The 19,508-nt window shown below is 36.6% G+C and overlaps 1 protein-coding gene across 1 annotated transcript in view; it reads right to left on the bottom strand.

The window, feature by feature from the left end:
- The window catches only part of msh3 (mutS homolog 3 (E. coli)), a 64,702-nt gene that overhangs the window by 42,401 nt on the left and 2,793 nt on the right, over positions 1–19,508 (bottom strand). The window contains exons 5-11 of the mRNA XM_016501017.1: positions 19,001–19,117; positions 18,231–18,348; positions 17,421–17,554; positions 17,133–17,299; positions 3,943–4,073; positions 1,067–1,175; positions 558–642 (exon numbers count right to left, since the gene is read on the bottom strand). Of these exons, the coding sequence (XP_016356503.1) occupies positions 558–642; positions 1,067–1,175; positions 3,943–4,073; positions 17,133–17,299; positions 17,421–17,554; positions 18,231–18,348; positions 19,001–19,117 (861 nt within the window). The remainder of the gene's footprint in view (positions 1–557; positions 643–1,066; positions 1,176–3,942; positions 4,074–17,132; positions 17,300–17,420; positions 17,555–18,230; positions 18,349–19,000; positions 19,118–19,508) is intronic.

Below are 19,508 nucleotides of genomic sequence, written 5' to 3'. Positions count from 1 at the left end.
ATTTGGCTACATATATACTTAATATTTTAAATTTAGTTCAACGACTTCTTAATCTGAGACCACTAGCAAGAAATGCTTGTAATTTACTTTTTTATTTATATTTTTCAGCATAATATAATTTGAGTGAAAAGATTAAATAAAAAAAATGAATTTTTCCCCCTTTTGCTTTAGTGGTTGCTGGAGATGATCAGCATCTTGAGCTTCAGTGGAAGAACATCTGACAGTCACATGACGCACGTTTACACAAATTTAATGTTTATCAATTTATTTTAATTAGCATCTAAAATGCAGAAACTGAAATGTATTTCTTATTTACCAACATAATGTTTTCTTGGATTTTTGTACAGAAACAAGACTTCACAGAACACTGATGCACATAGTCATATGTAGACACTCTGAAGAATCACTTTAGACACGTATTATGTAAATAGCAATGTTTAATGGCTGAGCACAAGTGACCATCAGATCACCCAAGACGGATGTTAGTACTAGGTGTAAACAGTACGACTGCTTGTGTAAATTATTCAATCACCCATGTTTTCCTCAGCTTGACTGACCTGGTTGCACAGGATCTCCAGGTTCTTCATGGTAGCAGCACTGAGCTGCATATGGTCAGCGTCACTCGACAGCCGCTTGAACGAGCTGCAAACATCACAACACAACCAAAATGTGCTTTCCACATAAACAACTCCGGCTTGATAATTACATCTTTACACTTTTTCACATCTTTGAAAAAGTCAGACTAGCAACAATACACAGTCATGACAAACTATTAGGCAGCAAGGCCCTATTTCAGCTAATGATGCATGTTAATTAAGGCCCTTTCAGAAAGTCCGAAAAAGGATTTACACAAAAATTAAAATTTGACCTTTTTTTCTGTCATCAAATTTACATGTTCTCAGCCCTAGTCCCCATTCACTTTCATTGTATGGAAAAGAGCAGCCGGAACATTGTGTTAAACTACTTAATCATTTTGCATTCCACAGAATAAAGAAAGTCATATGGGCTTGGAGCAACATGAGGGTGATAAATGATGACAGAATTTTCATTTTTGGCTAAACTGTACCTGGAACATAGTAAAATCTTCTCTAGCTTAAACTCAGTCAGATACTGGATCACAGGACCAAGACAGCAAATGATGGGGCTCTCCAGACCCATACAGAGGGAGTAGGAACCTATTTCGAAAGAAAAAAAAATGTGTAAAAACATACTATATTATTTAATTGTACTGACTAATGTTTTGTGCTTTTAGCATAAATGTGCAATTGGACAGACTAAGTTGGCGTCAGTTCACGCGTCTTAAAAAAGATGTTTTAAAGTTTCTGCCTTTCTGTATACACTACCATTCAAAACTTTGGGGCCGATAAGATTTTTTTAATGAAATTAATACTTCTATTCAGAAAATATGCATTAAATTTGGTCAAAACTGACAGTAAAAAATGTAGAATGTTAGATTATTAGATTTCTATTTCAAACAAATTATGTTTTTTTCTGTTCTTTCTATTGATCAAATAATCCCGAAAACAAAACTATTAAGCAGCACAACTGTTTTCAACATCGAGTGTAATAAATGTTTCATAAAAACCCAATCAGCATACTAACAAGATTTCTGAATTTCTGTATACTTTCCATCACAGGAATAAATTGTAATAATATTTCACAAATATTAATTGTAAAATGTGTGAAAATTAGTTTTAAATGTGTTTTAAATCAAGTAAATTCAGCCTTGTTGAGCATTAGAGACTTAAATAAATCCTTTAAACTGTGGTGTGTCACTGTCACTGTCAAGATTTCTAGATTTTATACTCACATAGAACAAATCTGCAAACAAAAGATTTACTGAGCGCTCTGTGTAAGGTTGTCACAATACCGATATTTAAGCAATCTATATAAACCATGGAAATTCGTCATTCTTTCTATATGCCGATTTTGACATCATATCAAAATCTAATGTTTTTGAAATCACTTAAAAAATAAATGTCAATAAAAATACTAATTCAAATAAAATAAAAGCATGTAGTCTTAAATTATTTCTTAATTAAGCAAATGTTGCTGATATTCTTTCCCAAGTAATTATTCAAGTTAACAGTCAGTAATTAAATAATTAGGCAAACAATGCTTGGATTGTTTTCAGTTATCTAATAGCAGTTTCAAGTGTTAAAGTAAATATTAAGAAAATGAAAATAAAATGCAAAATTCACCAAATGTAAAACAGAACTACTGAAATCAATCAGATATAAATATTAACATAAATTCAATGCTTTGTAATTAGCTTGAAGGGGTCATATGACGTTGCTAAAAAGAACATTGTTTTGTGTATTTGGTGTAATGAAATGTGCTTATGCTGTTTAAGGTTAAAAAAACACATTATTTTCCACATACTGTACATTATTGTTTCTCCTCTATGCCCCGCCTTTCTGAAACGCGTCGATTTTTACAAAGCTCATCGGTCTGAAAAGCGAGGTGTGCTCTGATTGGCCAGCTATCCAGTGCGTTGTGATTGGCTGAATACCTCAAGCATGTGACGGAAATGTTACGCTCCTTACCATATTGTAATGCCGTCTCCCAGCGTGATGAGACAAAACCAATAAAACCGAGGCTTATAAAAAATATAAACGAGGCATTTGTTGCATCCAGTGGGGACATAATTACTGATTATAATGACTTATACTGTCTTTTTACACGTTGCATTGCGTATCTCGCCGCGTAAACATAAAACCATGTCTGCATTTGTGATCGGAGAAACGACAAACAACAAGCGCTACTCTACACTGCTTAAAACTCTTCTTTAACTTCTTTAAATATGAAAACGTACTTACAGGCTGTGAGTCAGAAGCGCCAGACTGTCCTTGCAAAGTTGGAATTGCCCCACTTTATAGAAACAGACACTGGCATTGTAGGCTACTCTCCCAGGAAACAGTCCTCGTCCTCCATAAAATGCGCAGCACACATCTGAATATTTGGGTTGATCTGTTCCGGAACAGTGTTGTAAATACAACTTACCCACTGATTTCTCGTTGTGTCCTCTTTTGGAAGACCAAACAAAGTAGTCTCGCTTTCGCAACGAAACACACAGCGCCTTCAACAACAATACTACAGCGAGAATAAAAGTTACGCCTTCTTTCTTTGCATGAACATTTGGGTGGCGTTATGCAAATCTTCCCACATCGTGACATAGACATGTGGGGTCGTGTTAGAACGAGCCGTTTTAGGTAGGCGTGGTTGACTCAACTTTTATAAAGAATATCTCTTTGGATTTGAGACTTTAGTCTTTGCAACTTTACAGATCTTCTTTATGCACCAAGAGCTTGTAACACTACAAAGAGAAAGGAAAAATTTAAATCGCATCATATGACCCCTTTAAATTATAAATTACCTACACAATTTTCCCCATTCAGGTTTAACTTTGTGTTCATGATCATGCTGGTTTTTGCCACAAATACTGTAGAAAAAACTGGACTGTTACATTGTTTTAATTTTAAAATCTACTTGGTATTGAAGCACCAGTGCTTCTGACATCCCTATTTTCAATAAACATGACAGAAGGTGTTTGGGGACAATAATTAGACTAAAGACATTTTTCAATGTACCTGACATCAAGCTGCATCTGAGATACAAAGCAAGGAGCATCAGAGATGCTTTCAGTGATGGTGAGGGAGTCTGTTGTGTGCAATTAATGGGTCCCGAACAAGACAAAAAGGTGATTTAGCCCCCGTCTTGCCAGGGAAAGCCATCACCCTTTGTCCTACACATGTCCAGCCTAAAGGACAGCAGACATTGATCTGCCACCCTTCTGCCTACAGGGAATGATTTTTCAATTAAACACACTGACCTCACATCAGTTTGGGCAGACATCTCTATCCTAAAGACCAGCCGATGATTCATCATGACTGGAGGTCAGACATCAAAAAACAGACAGGAGACAAAGATAAAGCCATTTACCCTTTTCCTGGTTTCCCACAGCTGGATGAGGGGTGTCTCTGTAGAAATCTTTGATCATTCTCATTGCAGCTGGATATTCAAACATGGAGCTTTCTCGTTTCTCAATGCGAATTCGGTCATCTGCTTGGACACTGAAAGAGGAGATAAACAGTAGGTTTACACAAGACAACAGGAAACTGCACCAGCTAAAACCTCTAGGAGAAACGGGAAAATTTTCTTGCATACTTTGTATATTCTGTGTACCATATTACACTTCTAAAAAACAAAAAAAAAAAGTAAAATTACTGTTTACATTGACACAAAATGTCAATTTTATCGAAAATCTTTTTTTATAGATGATCATAGATCATAAAGTGTTCGTGCAAAAGGGTGAATCTCGCATAAAAAGGAAAAAGTTAAATTTTTTTTTTAATTAAAAAGTTTTCCTGTACAGGTCCTTAAGCTCACTATAGTAGAATAGAGTTATCAATGATCATGGGTTTGATTTCCATGGATCTTACATGCTGATAAACACAGTGTGATGAAAATGTAAATTAAATTTGGCCTAAACAAAATTAGGTTTTTAGAAAACTAATTAAATGGATAAGCCAATTTTCACCCCAATTCTTATCATCTTAATGCAAAAAAATCTCATTGTATATAAAAAAATATTATATATTATTTGACTTAAATATTTGTGTTGTGCAATTATTTATTGTCCTTATGGATACATAAAAAATAATGTAAACTATCATTCACAAGATTGTTAAATGTTTTTGAAAGACATCTCTCTTATGCGCACCATGGCTTATATAACTATATTTTAATATAAATATATTTTTCAGCTGTCATTACTCCAGTCTTTAGTGTAACATGGTCATTTAGAAATTATTCTAATATGCTAATTTGCTGCTCAAGAAACATCTCTAGTTATTATGAGTGAAAAACAGTTGTGCTGCTTAAGATTTTTGCGGAACCATGACACATTTTTTGGGGGATTCTTTAATGAACAGAAAAGTTCAAAAGAAAAGCTTTTTTGTAAAAAATAATATTTTGTAACATTACAAATGTCTTCAAATGTGATCAAATGTGTCCTTCCTGGAATTGCAATAATTACTATATTACAATAATGAGAATGTAATGAGAACCACCTTAGGAACTACAATAAATAAATACAATTACAGTAATGAAAATTTGAGGCGGGGATGCTTAACTTTCAAGTTATGTCACGATTTATAAAGAAAATTACAAAAAAAAATTTGGCTCAAAAATGTTTTTTTTTTTTCTGTTTTGAATTTAGGATGAAATATGAGCTTGACATGTTTGTAAAATTACTAATTAAGGTTACTTAACATTCTTGTTACATAATAGAAATTCAAAGAAGAGACGAATTCTGGTTTTTTTTGGTCTCATCCTAAAGCCTTCAATACCAGTGGATTTTCTCAGTGCATTTAAGGTGCATATTAGTCTCTCACACACACACACACGTACTTCACCATCAGTCCATTCACTTTTGCTTCCCCACCATTCAACACCACAGAGATCTCAAGAACGCAGGCTTTCTTTGTATCTCTGTGCTGTTGCTGGGGCAACCAATGAACATATGTGGCCTATGCAAGCGTGCAGCCAGCTTTATCTTCCCCAACAGTGTAATCGACTTGCTGGAAAAAATAAATAGTAATAATTAATTTAAAACAGTATTGTGCCCATGGGTGACTGTTCCCACAAATCACAACTATGCAAACACAGTCACAAGAGGTAGCTGGCTCATAATATGTCTATGGCCTTTTTTCTTAACAATAAGATTTATATACATGCTTTAGAGAAGGCAATATCTTAGGTTATTTTGATCACTGTTTTGTCTTCATTTTAAATACTCTTGCAGTGAGAAATTAAAGGATTAGTTCACTTCTGAATTAAAATTTCCTCATAATTTTCTCACCCCCATGTCATCCAAGATGTTCATGTCTTTCTTTCTTCAGTCGAAAAGAAATTAAGGTTTTTGAGGAAAATATTCCAGGGTTTTTCTCTTTATAGCGGACTTCAGTGGGGTTCACTGGGTGGAAGGTCCAAATTGCAGCTTCAGTGCAGCTTCAAAGCGTTCTACACAATCCCAGACGAGGAATAAGAGTCTTATCTAGGATGACATGGGGGGTGAGGAAATTATGAGGAAATTTTAATTCAGAAGTGAACTAATCCTTTAATTTATCCAAGTACAAATATTCTATATAGTCTCTCAACTAGTTACAGTATGCATTACTGCATAGATCAGGTTGGCAACATTTTGATCCATTAAAGGGATAGTTCACCCAAAAATGAAAATGTTATCATCATTTACTCACCCTTATGTCATTCCAAATCTTTTTGTTTCTTATGTTGAGCACAAAACAAGATATTTTAAAGAATTCTGAAGAACCAAACAGTTGTTGGTCCCCACTGACCTCCATTAGGAAATAAATAAGGGAAAGAAATATTATGGAAGTCAATGGGGACCATCAACTGTTTGATTACCAGCATTCTTCACAATATCTTCTTTTATGTTCAACATAAGAAAGAAATTCATACAGGTTTGGAACGACATGAGGGTGAGTAAATAATGACAAAATGTTCATTTTTGGGTGAACTACCCCTTTAAAAATGCTTCAAGGTAAATGTCACATCCTTCCTTGTTACAAAATGTAACAAAATTTACATGGTCATGAAAGATTGGGTTAAAACTTTGCATTATATTATTTGCATACATGTGTGCTGGTTGTACTTTAAACAGTTTGTATCTCAATGTTTATTCTTGCCCTGACAGCTCGCCAACAGATGCTTTACCTGAAAGGTAACTAATTCAAAGACCAGTTCCAACCCTCAATGTAGAAACTCATTGGCTATCAAAGCCAAATAATGAAAACAGGAGAAAATTTGCCAAGTTATTTTAAGGAATAAACAACAGACAAAATCCTGCAATGAAGCGTGATTGTGTTGTGTATGAATAAATTAAAGTAGTTTGATCGGTACGGCAGAGGAGCATTCAGAATCCATTTCAAGTAACCAGTACGCGTACTGGGAGAAATTGATGGCAGTGGCACCTTAAACACACCACCTGCAATTCCCCTGAGGCTCTCATTAACCCACAGCACTGCAACCACTCGGCAACAGTTGCTATGGGCCCTCCTCACTATCACACCCCTGAGAACTGAAGCACACAGCACATGGTTGGCAGTGGAAACCAGTATACCTTACATTATTCTGTACTGCTGTATAGTATTTTCAGCAACATGAAGAATGGAATGGAAAAATGGAGAACAGATGTGAGATTTTAACAATGATGATAAATTGGCTCCCCATAATCAGTATTTTAGAAATAGGAAAATACGAAGGTTGCTTGAAGTGGGTGCAGATTTTAAAGGGATAGTTCATCCAAAAATGAAAATTCTGTCATTAATTACTCACCCTCATATTGTTCCAAATCCATAAGACCTTTGTTCATCTTCAGAATACAAATTAAGATATTTTTGATGAAATCCTAGAGCTTTCTGGCCCTGCATAGACAGCAACGCAACTACCACAAGGCCCAGAGAGGTAGTATGAACATCGTTAAAATAGTCCATGTGACATCAGTGGTTCATCCTTAATTTTATGAAGCTACGAGAATACTTTTTGTGCGCAAAGAAACAAAAAGAATGACTTTGTGTCGTAGTACTGTTGTGAATGTGTGTCGAATTCTGACATGGAAGAGAAGAAATTGCACAATAAAAGTCATTATTTTCGTTTTCTTTGCACAAAAAGTATTCTCGTAGCTTCATAAAATTAAGGTTGAACCACCAATGTCACATGGATTATTTTAACGATGTCCTTACCTTTCTGTGCCTTGAACGTGGTAGCTTCGTTGCTGACTATGGAGGGTCAGAAATCACTTGGATTTCATTAAAAATATCTTAATTTGTGTTCCGAAGATGAACAAAGGTCTTACAGGTTTGGAACAACATGAGGGTGTGTAATTAATGACAGAATTTTCATTTTCAACTTTCCAAGGTGCCATTAATTTCCTACTTCCATATAAAAACAAACATAAACCATCACTTGATAGAATGGAGCCTTACCGACAGCACTTATGCAAACCTGCACAGTACACACACTCCATTTTAACAAGTCTTAAATTTAAGCTAACAACAGTGCCCTTTAAAGCTTGTATGCAGACATAAATGCCTACGCAGTGATTTGACAGTTGTTCAGGTGGATAGGTCAGAGGCTTTAACCTTTAAACACTTTGATATATAATTCTGCTTCATGCTTCTTTTCCCCCCAGATTTTCTAGCACCATTAAGAGGTAAAGTGAGGCAAAAAAGTAGCAGCTGGAGACAAGACAAAGACCGGGAGAACATGACTGAAAGCCCATAATTATTAAAGAAGAGTTGAGACTGTGAGTGTGATCAGGACAATTAAAGCTTAGGTGTGAAATTTCTGCACAAATACACCTATCAGGACTGCAAAAACAATGACTGTTTATTAAACAGGTCTCTCTGTCTGCCATTGCTCAAGCAAACCCGCCTCCAAACTCTTACCACTGGTGTCGCCATGTTGGGTTGGTTGGGATTCTCAAACAAATTTTCTGAAAACAACACAAAGACACAGTATTTTCAGCAGTACAAATGGGACAGTACAGAAAGATATAGATCCGAGTCTGATGGGGAGGCTGTATTCTTGCCTGGAGTATATGCTCCTCACTAATTTAATCTATTACCTTCCTCAGTCCTCTTAGTACCTTTAAGCATTGCCCTTGGAAACAATGATCACAGTCACAGAGATGAGCGAGTCAAAAATAAATCAACAACATCGGTCTCATTTAAAAGACAAAACAAGAGATGTTGCCCGTCAACTGAGCAGTGTCTCTCTCAGGACTGCAATGGTCATTTCTCTTTTTCCTCAGGAAGTAACTAGGTTAGGCTTCGTGATGACCCTTGGCCACCTGTCGGGACTGCAAGTGCAGAATCTAAGCCAGCACCTTCAAAACTAATCACTCACTTATTTACTCATGACTCTTCATTGTTATCGAAGATGACGTCACTTCCAGAAGTGTGGTTACTTTTGGCCACTGAAGGTGGTCGTGGAACCCAATTCATGACCTGCATGTCCTTCTACAGCAGGGGTATCCAAACCTCTTCCTGGAGGGCCACTGTCCTGCAGAGTTTAGCTCCAACCATGAACCAAAGTAATCAAGGTCTTCAGACTCACTAGAAACTTCAAGGCAAGTGTGTTGGAACTGGCTGAATATAAACTCTTCAGTATATTGGCCTTCAGGAGCAGGATTGGACACCCCTGTTCTACTGTTAGGACATATGAATGCAGTGTTGAAAATGTGTTGGTGAATACAAAAAACATGTTGATTTTCTAATTGTTCAACACCCTTTTTTAGATGCAGCACTAGATGCCAGCCAGTTAGTAGCCATTATTCCCTGGTGCAATACAACTTGCTTTTAAGGTTCAATTGAGGTTGTTCTTCAACTGTCATTATTGTCCTTAAAGTCTCATGAACCCCACCTGTTACAGCACTGGTCTTTCACACCTTAGATCTGAAAAAGACTCCATAAAACAAAAGCTGTGGAAAAGTGAGTGTAGAGGGTGGGAAGAGGGTAGAAAACAACCAATAAAACACAGATCTACAACACACACATTACACAGACAAATTAATATTAAAATATCGTTAAAACAGAAAGAATAAAGGCAGTTACTTTTTGTTTACTCTTCTTTGAATTTTCGGTCTATATCATTGTTTGCTGTGTATCACAATAATCCGTCGTGTCATCACGTTCATGATCAGACATACCACTGTATCAGCGCCCTTATTTGCAAATATTTAATTTGAAGAAGACATGATATGTGCACATACACGGTGCTGGTTCATGTTTGGAGCATGAGACAATATGAAATATGTTCACAAAACTTGAAACACGCTTGCTTCGGTCCGGATATGAACTATGATCCACGCAGCGAGTGTTGTTAAACTCATCGCGGCATTCAGCGCAGAAACCGCTCTCTCATGCACACTCCACGTGTTGTTACAGTATATATTAAATACTGTTACGGTCATGTTAATGGAGGTGATGTTCAAGGATCTCGGTGTCGGGAGCGAGCGCGCATTCAAAAGCGATTTTTAATGCCCCGCATATTAATAGAGGCTCCCTGATACCCACAATTTATAAACGGTATAATTACCCAAAGACATAATTGCAAGAGGAAGTACTGAATACCATACAGTGGTGGCCAAAATTATTAGAACACCTGACAGATCTGAAAATACTGACTTTTTTTCCCTCCAAAACATGATTTCATTTCATAATGTTCGTGAAACATGCAGATGGTTGCTCTGAGCCCAACAAATATCAGATGAAGTGAGCCGTACTGTTTTTATTAGGGATGCACGGTATGCACCGATACCATTTTTTCAGAACCGATCCGATCTGATACCAAAAATTCCGAGTATCGGCCGATACCAATACTGATCCGATACTAGCACCTCAGTGTGTTGACCTGATCATCACTGTTTTGTGTGTTAAACACAATCTACTAAATATAGTAGATAAACTTCATTTTAAAGAAAAATAACAATTGAAAAAATATGTAATCATAATCTATGACAAAAATACTATTATAAATCAGTTGTGTTCACTGTCATTGAACTCCTCTCCAATGACCTCATGGGATAGTAAAGTGTCCAGTGAGTCAGCGCCGATAGCCTCATGGGCAGAGCGTCGTTGCGCCGTTGTGCTTTGGGCATCCCGTGTTCGAGTCCTGGCTCGCGGACCTTTCCCGATCCCGTCCCCCCTCTACCTCTCCAGCTTCGCTTCCTGTCTAACTACTGTCCTAACAAATAAAAGGCAAAAACGCCAAAAATAAATCTTATAAAAAATAAAAAAAAGTGTCCATTGGATAGGCACTTCAGAATCTTGCTGGAAGTAGTAGGTCATCTGGGTACTTTTTGCCTACTGTTTTATGAACACTGTGAATTCAGACATACTATTTTTAACATGTTTTCACCTACAATATAGAAGGGAAGTAGGCATATCTGGATACAGGACCAGTAAGTACAGAATCCATGTTTCACAATCTTACGAATCTACCTCTATCCCAATAACAGTCTGTTAACAAAGAACAGGCAAAGTGCCTTCATCTGACAAGCAGCAAGGTGTTGTGGAGGCCTCCATATCGTCAATCACTGAAGTGCAGTCTGCATTTAACCACCACTTTTTGCAGTTTGAGGACTGCACATCACTGGATCTGCTGGAAAGGTCATCTGAAGGAAATGTCAGACTGCCATCGTTAATGTTTTTCTGACCTGTTTTTGCAGATTTCCTCCAAAACATGGGTAGCCAAACCTGCTCCTGGAGAGATACCCTTTTGTGCAGTTCCAACTCTGCTTCAACCCATTTGCCTTCAAGCAATCCTGAACACCTTAATTAGCTGGTACAAGTTTGTTCTATTAGGGTTGAAGCTAAAATCTACAGGAAGGCAGACCTCAAGGAGCAGGGTTGGTTAAGGTCTTTCAGATGACAACAGCAAGAGGCTGAGTGAATGTTAAATTAATTTCAGTTCAAATCCCCCTCAATCATTTTTACAATAAAAACTGTCAACGTTCTCCAACCCTAAAAAACATGCCCTTTTGAGTAGGACTGTCACGATTCCTCGAATAAATTTGAGTACACGATCATAAAAAGCTGTTGATTGCATTTTGCCCATGTCCATTGACGGAAGTGGCGCCTATTCCACGTACAAGAATCCATGAAAAGCATATTATACCATTTTCTAAGGCTGCACGAAATTATTTAAACCATTTAAAAACCATAATGTAGGGATGCACCGAATGTTCGGCAACCAAAATTATTCGGCCGAAAATAGCAAATAAATCTCTTTTGGTGATATTGAATAAGCGAAAAGGCCGAATAATATGTACCGAACAATGACTAACGCGATCAAATAGAGGCACGCACTAATGCAGCAAACATGTCGGCAGTGTGAAAGTATTTAAAACTATAAGAGAAAGATGCAGAAATCATTACAAGCACGAAGCACCGACAGCAAGAGACTGTTTAGTGCTGCATCACGTCTCCAATGAGAAGAAGAGGTGGCTGATGCTGGTGGTTAGGCTACTGTATGATGATTGAAATAGTAAAATGGCCTCAAACGATTAGTAAATAAACTGCAAAATGTTATATTTTCTAATGCATGCACGAATTGCATGTATTCTGAAAGCGCTGCATGAGCTCGTGCCAGGGTTCGAAGCCCAAAGCGCGAGGAAAATCTGCGCTGAACTTGTTACTCGTCAGTTGATGAACGAAACGAACTTTGATTGGTTGTTTGACATGTTGGTCAAACGGCCTCATGGGCGGGCCTTGGCCAATGAAAGCTGCCATGGATTCCAGACCTTCAGACGTCAGACAACAACTCCAACATTCATAAATGTTAGTATTGCAATTTTACTGTTAATTTTAATTTTACTGGCAATTTTACTGTTGTTCTGTAAAATAAAAATAAAAAGTAAGAAAATAATAATGATAATAATAATTACCCTACAACAGCTCTATTAATACATTTATTATAACATTCACACAGTGTTCAAATTGGGATCTGTAATATATTCAAATTTTTTTAAATAATTATCTTCTGCTCAGCAAGGCTGCCTTTATTTGTACAGTAAAAATGACATGCCTGATTCAAGTCTCAAAAATGGCCAAAAAATATTATTTTACCAACTTATTAATTTTAAGTTAAATTGTGCTTTGTTGGTATAATGTCTGCTAGAATGTTAAAAAAATGTTCAGTGTTAAGTAAATATTTTTATTTTTACTTTAGTTGTTGTTTTGTAATTTATTTTTTATTTGAAAAGCAGGACAAAACAGTAAAAAGCACATTTTGGCTATTTAATTTATGCAATGGTGAAAAAAATGGCAAAATAGCCCTACATGGGGGAAAAATGCGAAAACCCGTGTTCGGTATTCGGCCTTCGGCCCAGTGTTTCATTTTGTTCGGCTTCGGCTAAGAATTTTCATTTCGGTGCATCCCTAATAATAAAGCATGTGCTGTTGTGAGTTCACAAAAGCTATGAAGCAATTAAATATTTGTGCTGCGGGTTTAATATGTGCTTTATGCATGTAGGTTACGTGCATCTCAGAGTGCCTACATTCACAGTAAATGCTGCTCCACACAAACAGTTATCTTATATACACGGACCGTCTCAAACTCCATCTTAGCATATAGTGTGAGTCTGAGATACTTATAACGTTCATCTGGGAACAATGCGCACCATTCTATCAGATCCATAAGGTCAATCATTTATAAACATACGCCAACACAGGAGAAGACATCATTGCCTTTGTAAATATGCTAACTGTTCATTGCGATTATAAAAAAAGGTTTAAACCCTCGCTCTGAGTCAGCATGTTTTGATCTCCATGTTCTTGTTCAAGAAATGACAGTGGCATTTCTATCATAAAGAAGTGGCCAAATATTAAAGATTAAGTGGACATTTTAATTAAATGTTGTTCAGTCATAATATTGATTGTTTTTACACTTGATCACACTGTAAAGTGCATTTGAAGGGCATTTGATATAATACATAATATATAAGTTACAATTATATTGTTTTATTACATTATTTAAACTATTTTGTTCAATAAAACCACATGATTATTTGTTTTTGATATTTTATTTGAACCAATTATTATCGCCTCATTGCTGCTATATCTATATTTTAAATCATTTTAAAGTCTATTGTTCGCTAAGGACCATTTTTATTACCACAAAAAAATATCTGATTACTTGATTAAAGGTCAGGATAATCGACCGATTACTCAATTACCAAAATAATCGGTAGTGACAGCCCTACTTTTGAGCTCAAGTATGGATCTCAGTGACCACCAGGGAAAATTGAAACTAGATCTTCTTCCAAAGAGTGAAATCACAGAAAATTAGCAAGGAACTGGCTCTGGGGTGGACCAGGAGTGAAAACCAGCTGTTCTCAGATGTGTTCCAGAGGAACTCTAGATGGCCTGATCACCAGGGTGAAAAAAATAGCACCCTGATTTGTCAAAGAAATGTTACCTGTGATTCCAGACGATAACAATCACAAGGAGAAAAAAAAAACATTTTCAGGCAGCCAGTGAGTATTCAGTATGTGGTTCTCTTGGGTTTGCAGGTATTATTTCTGCCTTCAGCCTACTTACTTATCCTACATGCGAAAACATTACAGAGTGTAATAAGAGCTGTCTGGATAAAGGACCATCTAGACATGTTCATCAGTCTAAAGTTAGGCCAATGTAACAGTCAATGTGTTTCTGACTGCTTTTAAAATTATGAAAATTACGTGCGAAGATGTGGATTTGTCTTCATAACAAGCCAAATTTCACTCCGGTCATTTGGGAAATCCAAGGAAAATGAAGTAACACATTAGTTCATACTAGTGCTCCAAGACTTATTTGCCGGCAGCCATATCACCCTGTAGCCCAAGACTGGTTACCCACTTAAGCTAAGCAGGGTTGAGCCTGGTCAGTACCTGGATGGGAGACCTCCTGGGAAAAACTAGGTTGCTGCTGGAAGAGGTGTTAGTGAGGCCAGCGGGGGGTGCTCAACCTGTGGTCTGTGTGGGTCCTAATGCCAAAGTATAGTGACGGGGACACTATACTGTCAACAAGCGTGGATGAGGAGATACCCCCTGACAATGTAAAGCGCTTTGAGTGCCTAGAAAAGCGCTATATAAATGTAATGAATTATTATTATTATTATTATTATTATTATTAAGGATAAATGTGGTTGGGTCAGCCAGTGGAAAAGCTGTAAAGCAGTCTCAGATGCACACACAGTTCTACTGAGTTTTGGAATGACTTTTGCAGGATTCTTCTTTACACCTGCATGTGAAATGCATAGGGTTTTTAATTAAATTATTTGTGATCTAGATGTACACTGAATTCATTCTCTGTAATGGAGGAATAATTCAATCTACATCTAGATACCATACATTCTCTTTCTTTCTCTCTCTCTCTCCTTCAGCTGTTCCCATTAGGGATCGCCACAATGTAATTATCCACAGATAATCTGGCACAGGTTTTACACCGGATACCCTTCCTGAAGCAACCTAGTACTGAGAGTGCACCAACTTGTGCCCCAGTGCTGTAACTAGATACCATACCATCACCTGGGTTATACCTAAGCATTTTTTTTTTTACAGCAAAACCACAAAAAACACTATCCTGTATCAGTTAAAAGCTGTGTCCAGCAATTTAATGCAGACACTTCAACTGAGTGATGAAGCACCAGCACCAGCTCAGCCCTAATGAATACCATCCATTCTACTTAGCTATGTTGAGCAACCTTGTCTACATATGGCCACAGGCACTGAAACAGCCAACAAAGTCTGGCTGGGTCTTTAAAATAAGTTTGAGTTAAACTAAGAGGGAAATACTGCCAGCCTTGCAGTACACCCTCATGGAATTCTTCTCAATTTGAGGTATCCTACTGTGGCACTGAAAAATAGGAGCAGAAAGTGCACTTGATTGTGTAGGGTAGAACATACACGTTATTTGCAGTCTGTGTATATGTATACTTAACTTTGTGTCTACATAAAAATAAATAGGATGGATTTCTGTGGCTTAGCACAGGTGAACAACATAACTTTAAAAAAAGAACAAATGTATTTTCACATTTTTTAATATTCTCACAGGCAATGAAACATGATGTCAGTAATAAGGTGATAGTCATTTACTGACATCTAGTGGTGACAGTCAACAATTGCTAGTCACTATGAGTTGCAAAGCTTATCCATTCACAACTAAAGACATATTATAATTCAAAACTATTTGAAAGCATTGAGAGAAGACTTCCTCCATGACAGAAGGTTTTAATTATTAGCAAAGATGCATTTTTGGTATGGACTTCAAGGATTGAGAAATCATTTAAGCAATCGTTACATAATTTGGAATACAGCCTCCACACACTCACAGAAAGCATCATTTAAAAAAAAATTAGAGGAGAAAAAACTGAAGAACGAACAACAAAAAGCACAATAAGATTGACGCAAATAAAAAATTGATCAGTTACATGGCTAGTGTTTGCTATCATGTATACTAACTGAAGATGCGTAATAAACTAGGGCTGCACCTAACGATTATTTTGTAAATCAATTCATCTGTGGATTCTTTCTTCAATTGGCCGATTAATCAGATAAAACATTATTTTGTGTTTTTACTGGGGGGAAAAAATTATTAAATAAGCTATTCCAGTGTTTCCTTCAAACAATGTGCAAATTAAAGGCTATAACAACAAGCATAGTGATTGTAGCTATGTGTAGTCTATGCTGATGTACAACAAATGTAAAAAAAAATGTAAAGCCTTACAATATATAAAAACAGCTTATTGTTTCTTTTAATGCTGAAAGGCCATTTAAATCTATATTTTAAAATGATAAAGTAAAACAGAAGCACAAACTAAGTGTTAAAATTAAAATGCAGGAACACACATTCCCTGAGTATCTGACAGCTCATGCCTCATTAAACGATATGCTTACAAGTACCGGTGCATCTCAATAAATTAGAATGTCGTGGAAAAGTTCATTTATTTCAGTAATTCAACTCAAATTGTGAAACTCGTGTATTAAATAAATTCAATGCACACAGACTGAAGTAGTTCTTCTTTTAATTGTGATGATTTTGGCTCACATTTAACAAAAACCCACCAATTCACTATCTCAACAAATTAGAATATGGTGACATGCCAATCAGCTAATCAACTCAAAACACCTGCAAAGGTTTCCCGAGCCTTCAAAATGGTCTCAATTTGAGTTGAATTACTGAAATAAATGAACTTTTCCATGACATTCTAATTTATTGAGATGCACCTGTATGTTTGAAGCATTTAATAAAGAATTCTCATGTTTTGGGTAGCTAGGTAGCACTTTTTCCACAGCAGCTCACTCTGTGTCTTCATTCTGTTGTGCATTCATTGTTCACTGCTGTAAAATGATATGACTGGAGTTTTTGTGCACAGCATTCAGGCATGAGTCATCAATAATAAAATTAGTTGTTGGTTGTTTTCATTATCGATTACACAATTAGCTGTTGCAGCCCTATTATAAACCATCTACAATGCAGCATCACACAAACATGTTCACAATCATCACAATAAGGTCTCTAAATGAAGAAATATAAAATGTTCTGTACAACAACAATATTTACCTGGACAGAGCAATGTTGCGTAATAACCTCTCAGTCGCCTCTGAAAGGTCCGAAGGCACCAGGATCTCTACAGGTTGTATTTTCAGTACCCTGGATTCCAGCTCTGAATGGGATACATTATCTTTGAAACAGTCCACCATCAGGTCCCCAATGCTCGGCTGGACCACCTGTATTCCAAAGGGAAGACAGGGCTGTAGTAGTGAGCATTAAAAGTTATAATAATATGGGATTGTTTTAACCAGCTAAAACACTCTGTTGTATTACAACATTGACACTACAATGACTTACCACCATCCCTACAGTCAGCTCCTTGCTCTGTTTATCAAAACTCTCGCTCACACACATTAAATAGCTGTTGCCACTGTCCTGCACCACATCTTCAGCTTGCTCCAAATCTCCCAGCTTTAGCAGAGGATTCACATCTGAGAAAAAGGCAATTAAATCATTCATTGCAGGCTCTGTACTACTTAAAAAACAGATACTGTGGCCATTTCGTAAATAGATACACTTCCCTTCAAAAGTTTGGGCTCACTAAGTTTATTTTGAAAGAACTGAATACCTTTATTCATCAAGGATGCATTCAATTGATCAAACGTGGCATTAAAGACTTACATTCCATTTCAAATCGATGCTGTTATTTATAACTTTCCATCCAACAAAGAATCCTGTAAAAATTTATCATGGTTTCCACAATAAATAAATAAATAAATAAGCAGCACGAGTTTTTTTCAATATTGATAATAAGAAATGTTTCTTAAGCACCAAATCAGCATATTAGGATTATTTCTGAAGGATCATGTGACATTGAAGACAGAAGTAATAATGCTGAAAATTCATCTTTGCCATCACAGAAATAATTTACATAAAATATATTAAACTAGACAACGGTTATTTGAAATTGTATCACAATATTACTGTTTTTACTGTATGTTTGATCAAGCAAATGCAGCCTTGGTAAACACATGAGACTTCTTTAAAAAATGTTTTTGAAATCTTTTCAATCCAAATGAGTTCTGCTGGTCAACAACAGGGGTATATTGAAATCAATCTCAAAAGAATAATAATAATGAATCTACTGAGTAAGAGCACAAACAATACCTTCTCCCACAAGCGTGGATTTGGTGTAAAGTGCATGTAGTTGCCGCGTGAATAGAGAACTCTTGTTGGTGCCGGAGGCCTTGATGGCTGTAGTTTCGGTCTGCTTGACTACACCTACCTAAGAATGACATTTACATTTAGTCATTCATAGCAGACTCTTTTATCCAAAGCGACTTACAAATGAGGACAATAGAAGCAATCAAAACCAACAAAACAGCAATAACGGGCCCTATTTTAACGATCTAAGTGCATGGTCTGAAGCGCATGGCGTGTCCGAATCCACTTTTGCTAGTTTAACAACGGAAAAAACAGTTGGCGCGCCAGGCACATGGTCCAAAAGGGTTGTACCTAATCTCTTAATGAGTCATGGGTGTGTTTTGGGCGTAATGTGCAAAAAACCAATCACAGTCTCATCTCCCATTCTCTTTAAAAGCCAGTTGCACTTGCACCATGGCAAATTCGCTATTTACATAATTTGTAAATAGCGGAATTTGTAAGAGCAAAGACTGAATGCTTCTCCAGAGAGGAAACAGATCTACGGGACAAGCCGGATTCCACCAAAGCCCCCTAAGGTGAAGCAGGCGTGGGCGTACACAATAATAATCTTTTACATTGCAATCCTTTTATTTTTAATATTTGGAATGTTTGTGTTTAGGCAATTTAGGCATGAAAACACTGTTATGGTAACAGAAATCACAGAAATTTGACAGATTTACTTGTGTCTTTGTGACAAATTTGCAGCATATTGTAATTAAGAGAACATCAATTACCTTATAGCCCTGAGAAACCAGTCGCCGAACATGCACAAATAGGCGATGAGTAGGGATGCTGGCCGTCATGAAGTTATGGTCCAGATGACAAGTGATATTGAGCTCCTTTGCAGCGATCTAAAAAATAAAAATAAAAACGCACATGGGTAAGACTCTCATAGTCTAAAATGATCATTTATGCCAACAGGTCAATGTCATTGCATTAAAAGGATAGTTTACTTCAAATGTAAAATTCTAATTTTAAAATTCGTTTGAGCTTCTGTTTACTATATTTGATGAGCTCTATGTATGTACGTCTATGTATGCGATCTGTTCATTATTTAAAGGGATTGTGTTTCTCTGGATTAAACTGCTCGATTCATGTGGATTACTTTTACTTTCGCTTTATGAACTTTTTGTAGGCCTTTCAGTGAGGGGACAGAATTTTTCAGGTTTCATTAAAAATTTCTTAATTTTTGCTTTGTGATAGAATCTTTTTGATGAGTAGTGATTAAGAATAAAAATTCTT

The sequence above is a fragment of the Sinocyclocheilus anshuiensis genome, unplaced genomic scaffold (assembly GCF_001515605.1).
Source record: "Sinocyclocheilus anshuiensis isolate Anshui unplaced genomic scaffold, SAMN03320099.WGS_v1.1 scaffold278, whole genome shotgun sequence".
NCBI lineage: Eukaryota > Metazoa > Chordata > Actinopteri > Cypriniformes > Cyprinidae > Sinocyclocheilus > Sinocyclocheilus anshuiensis.
The sequence above is the reverse complement of the archived record's forward strand: the minus strand, read 5'-3'. Positions and strand labels throughout refer to the sequence as shown.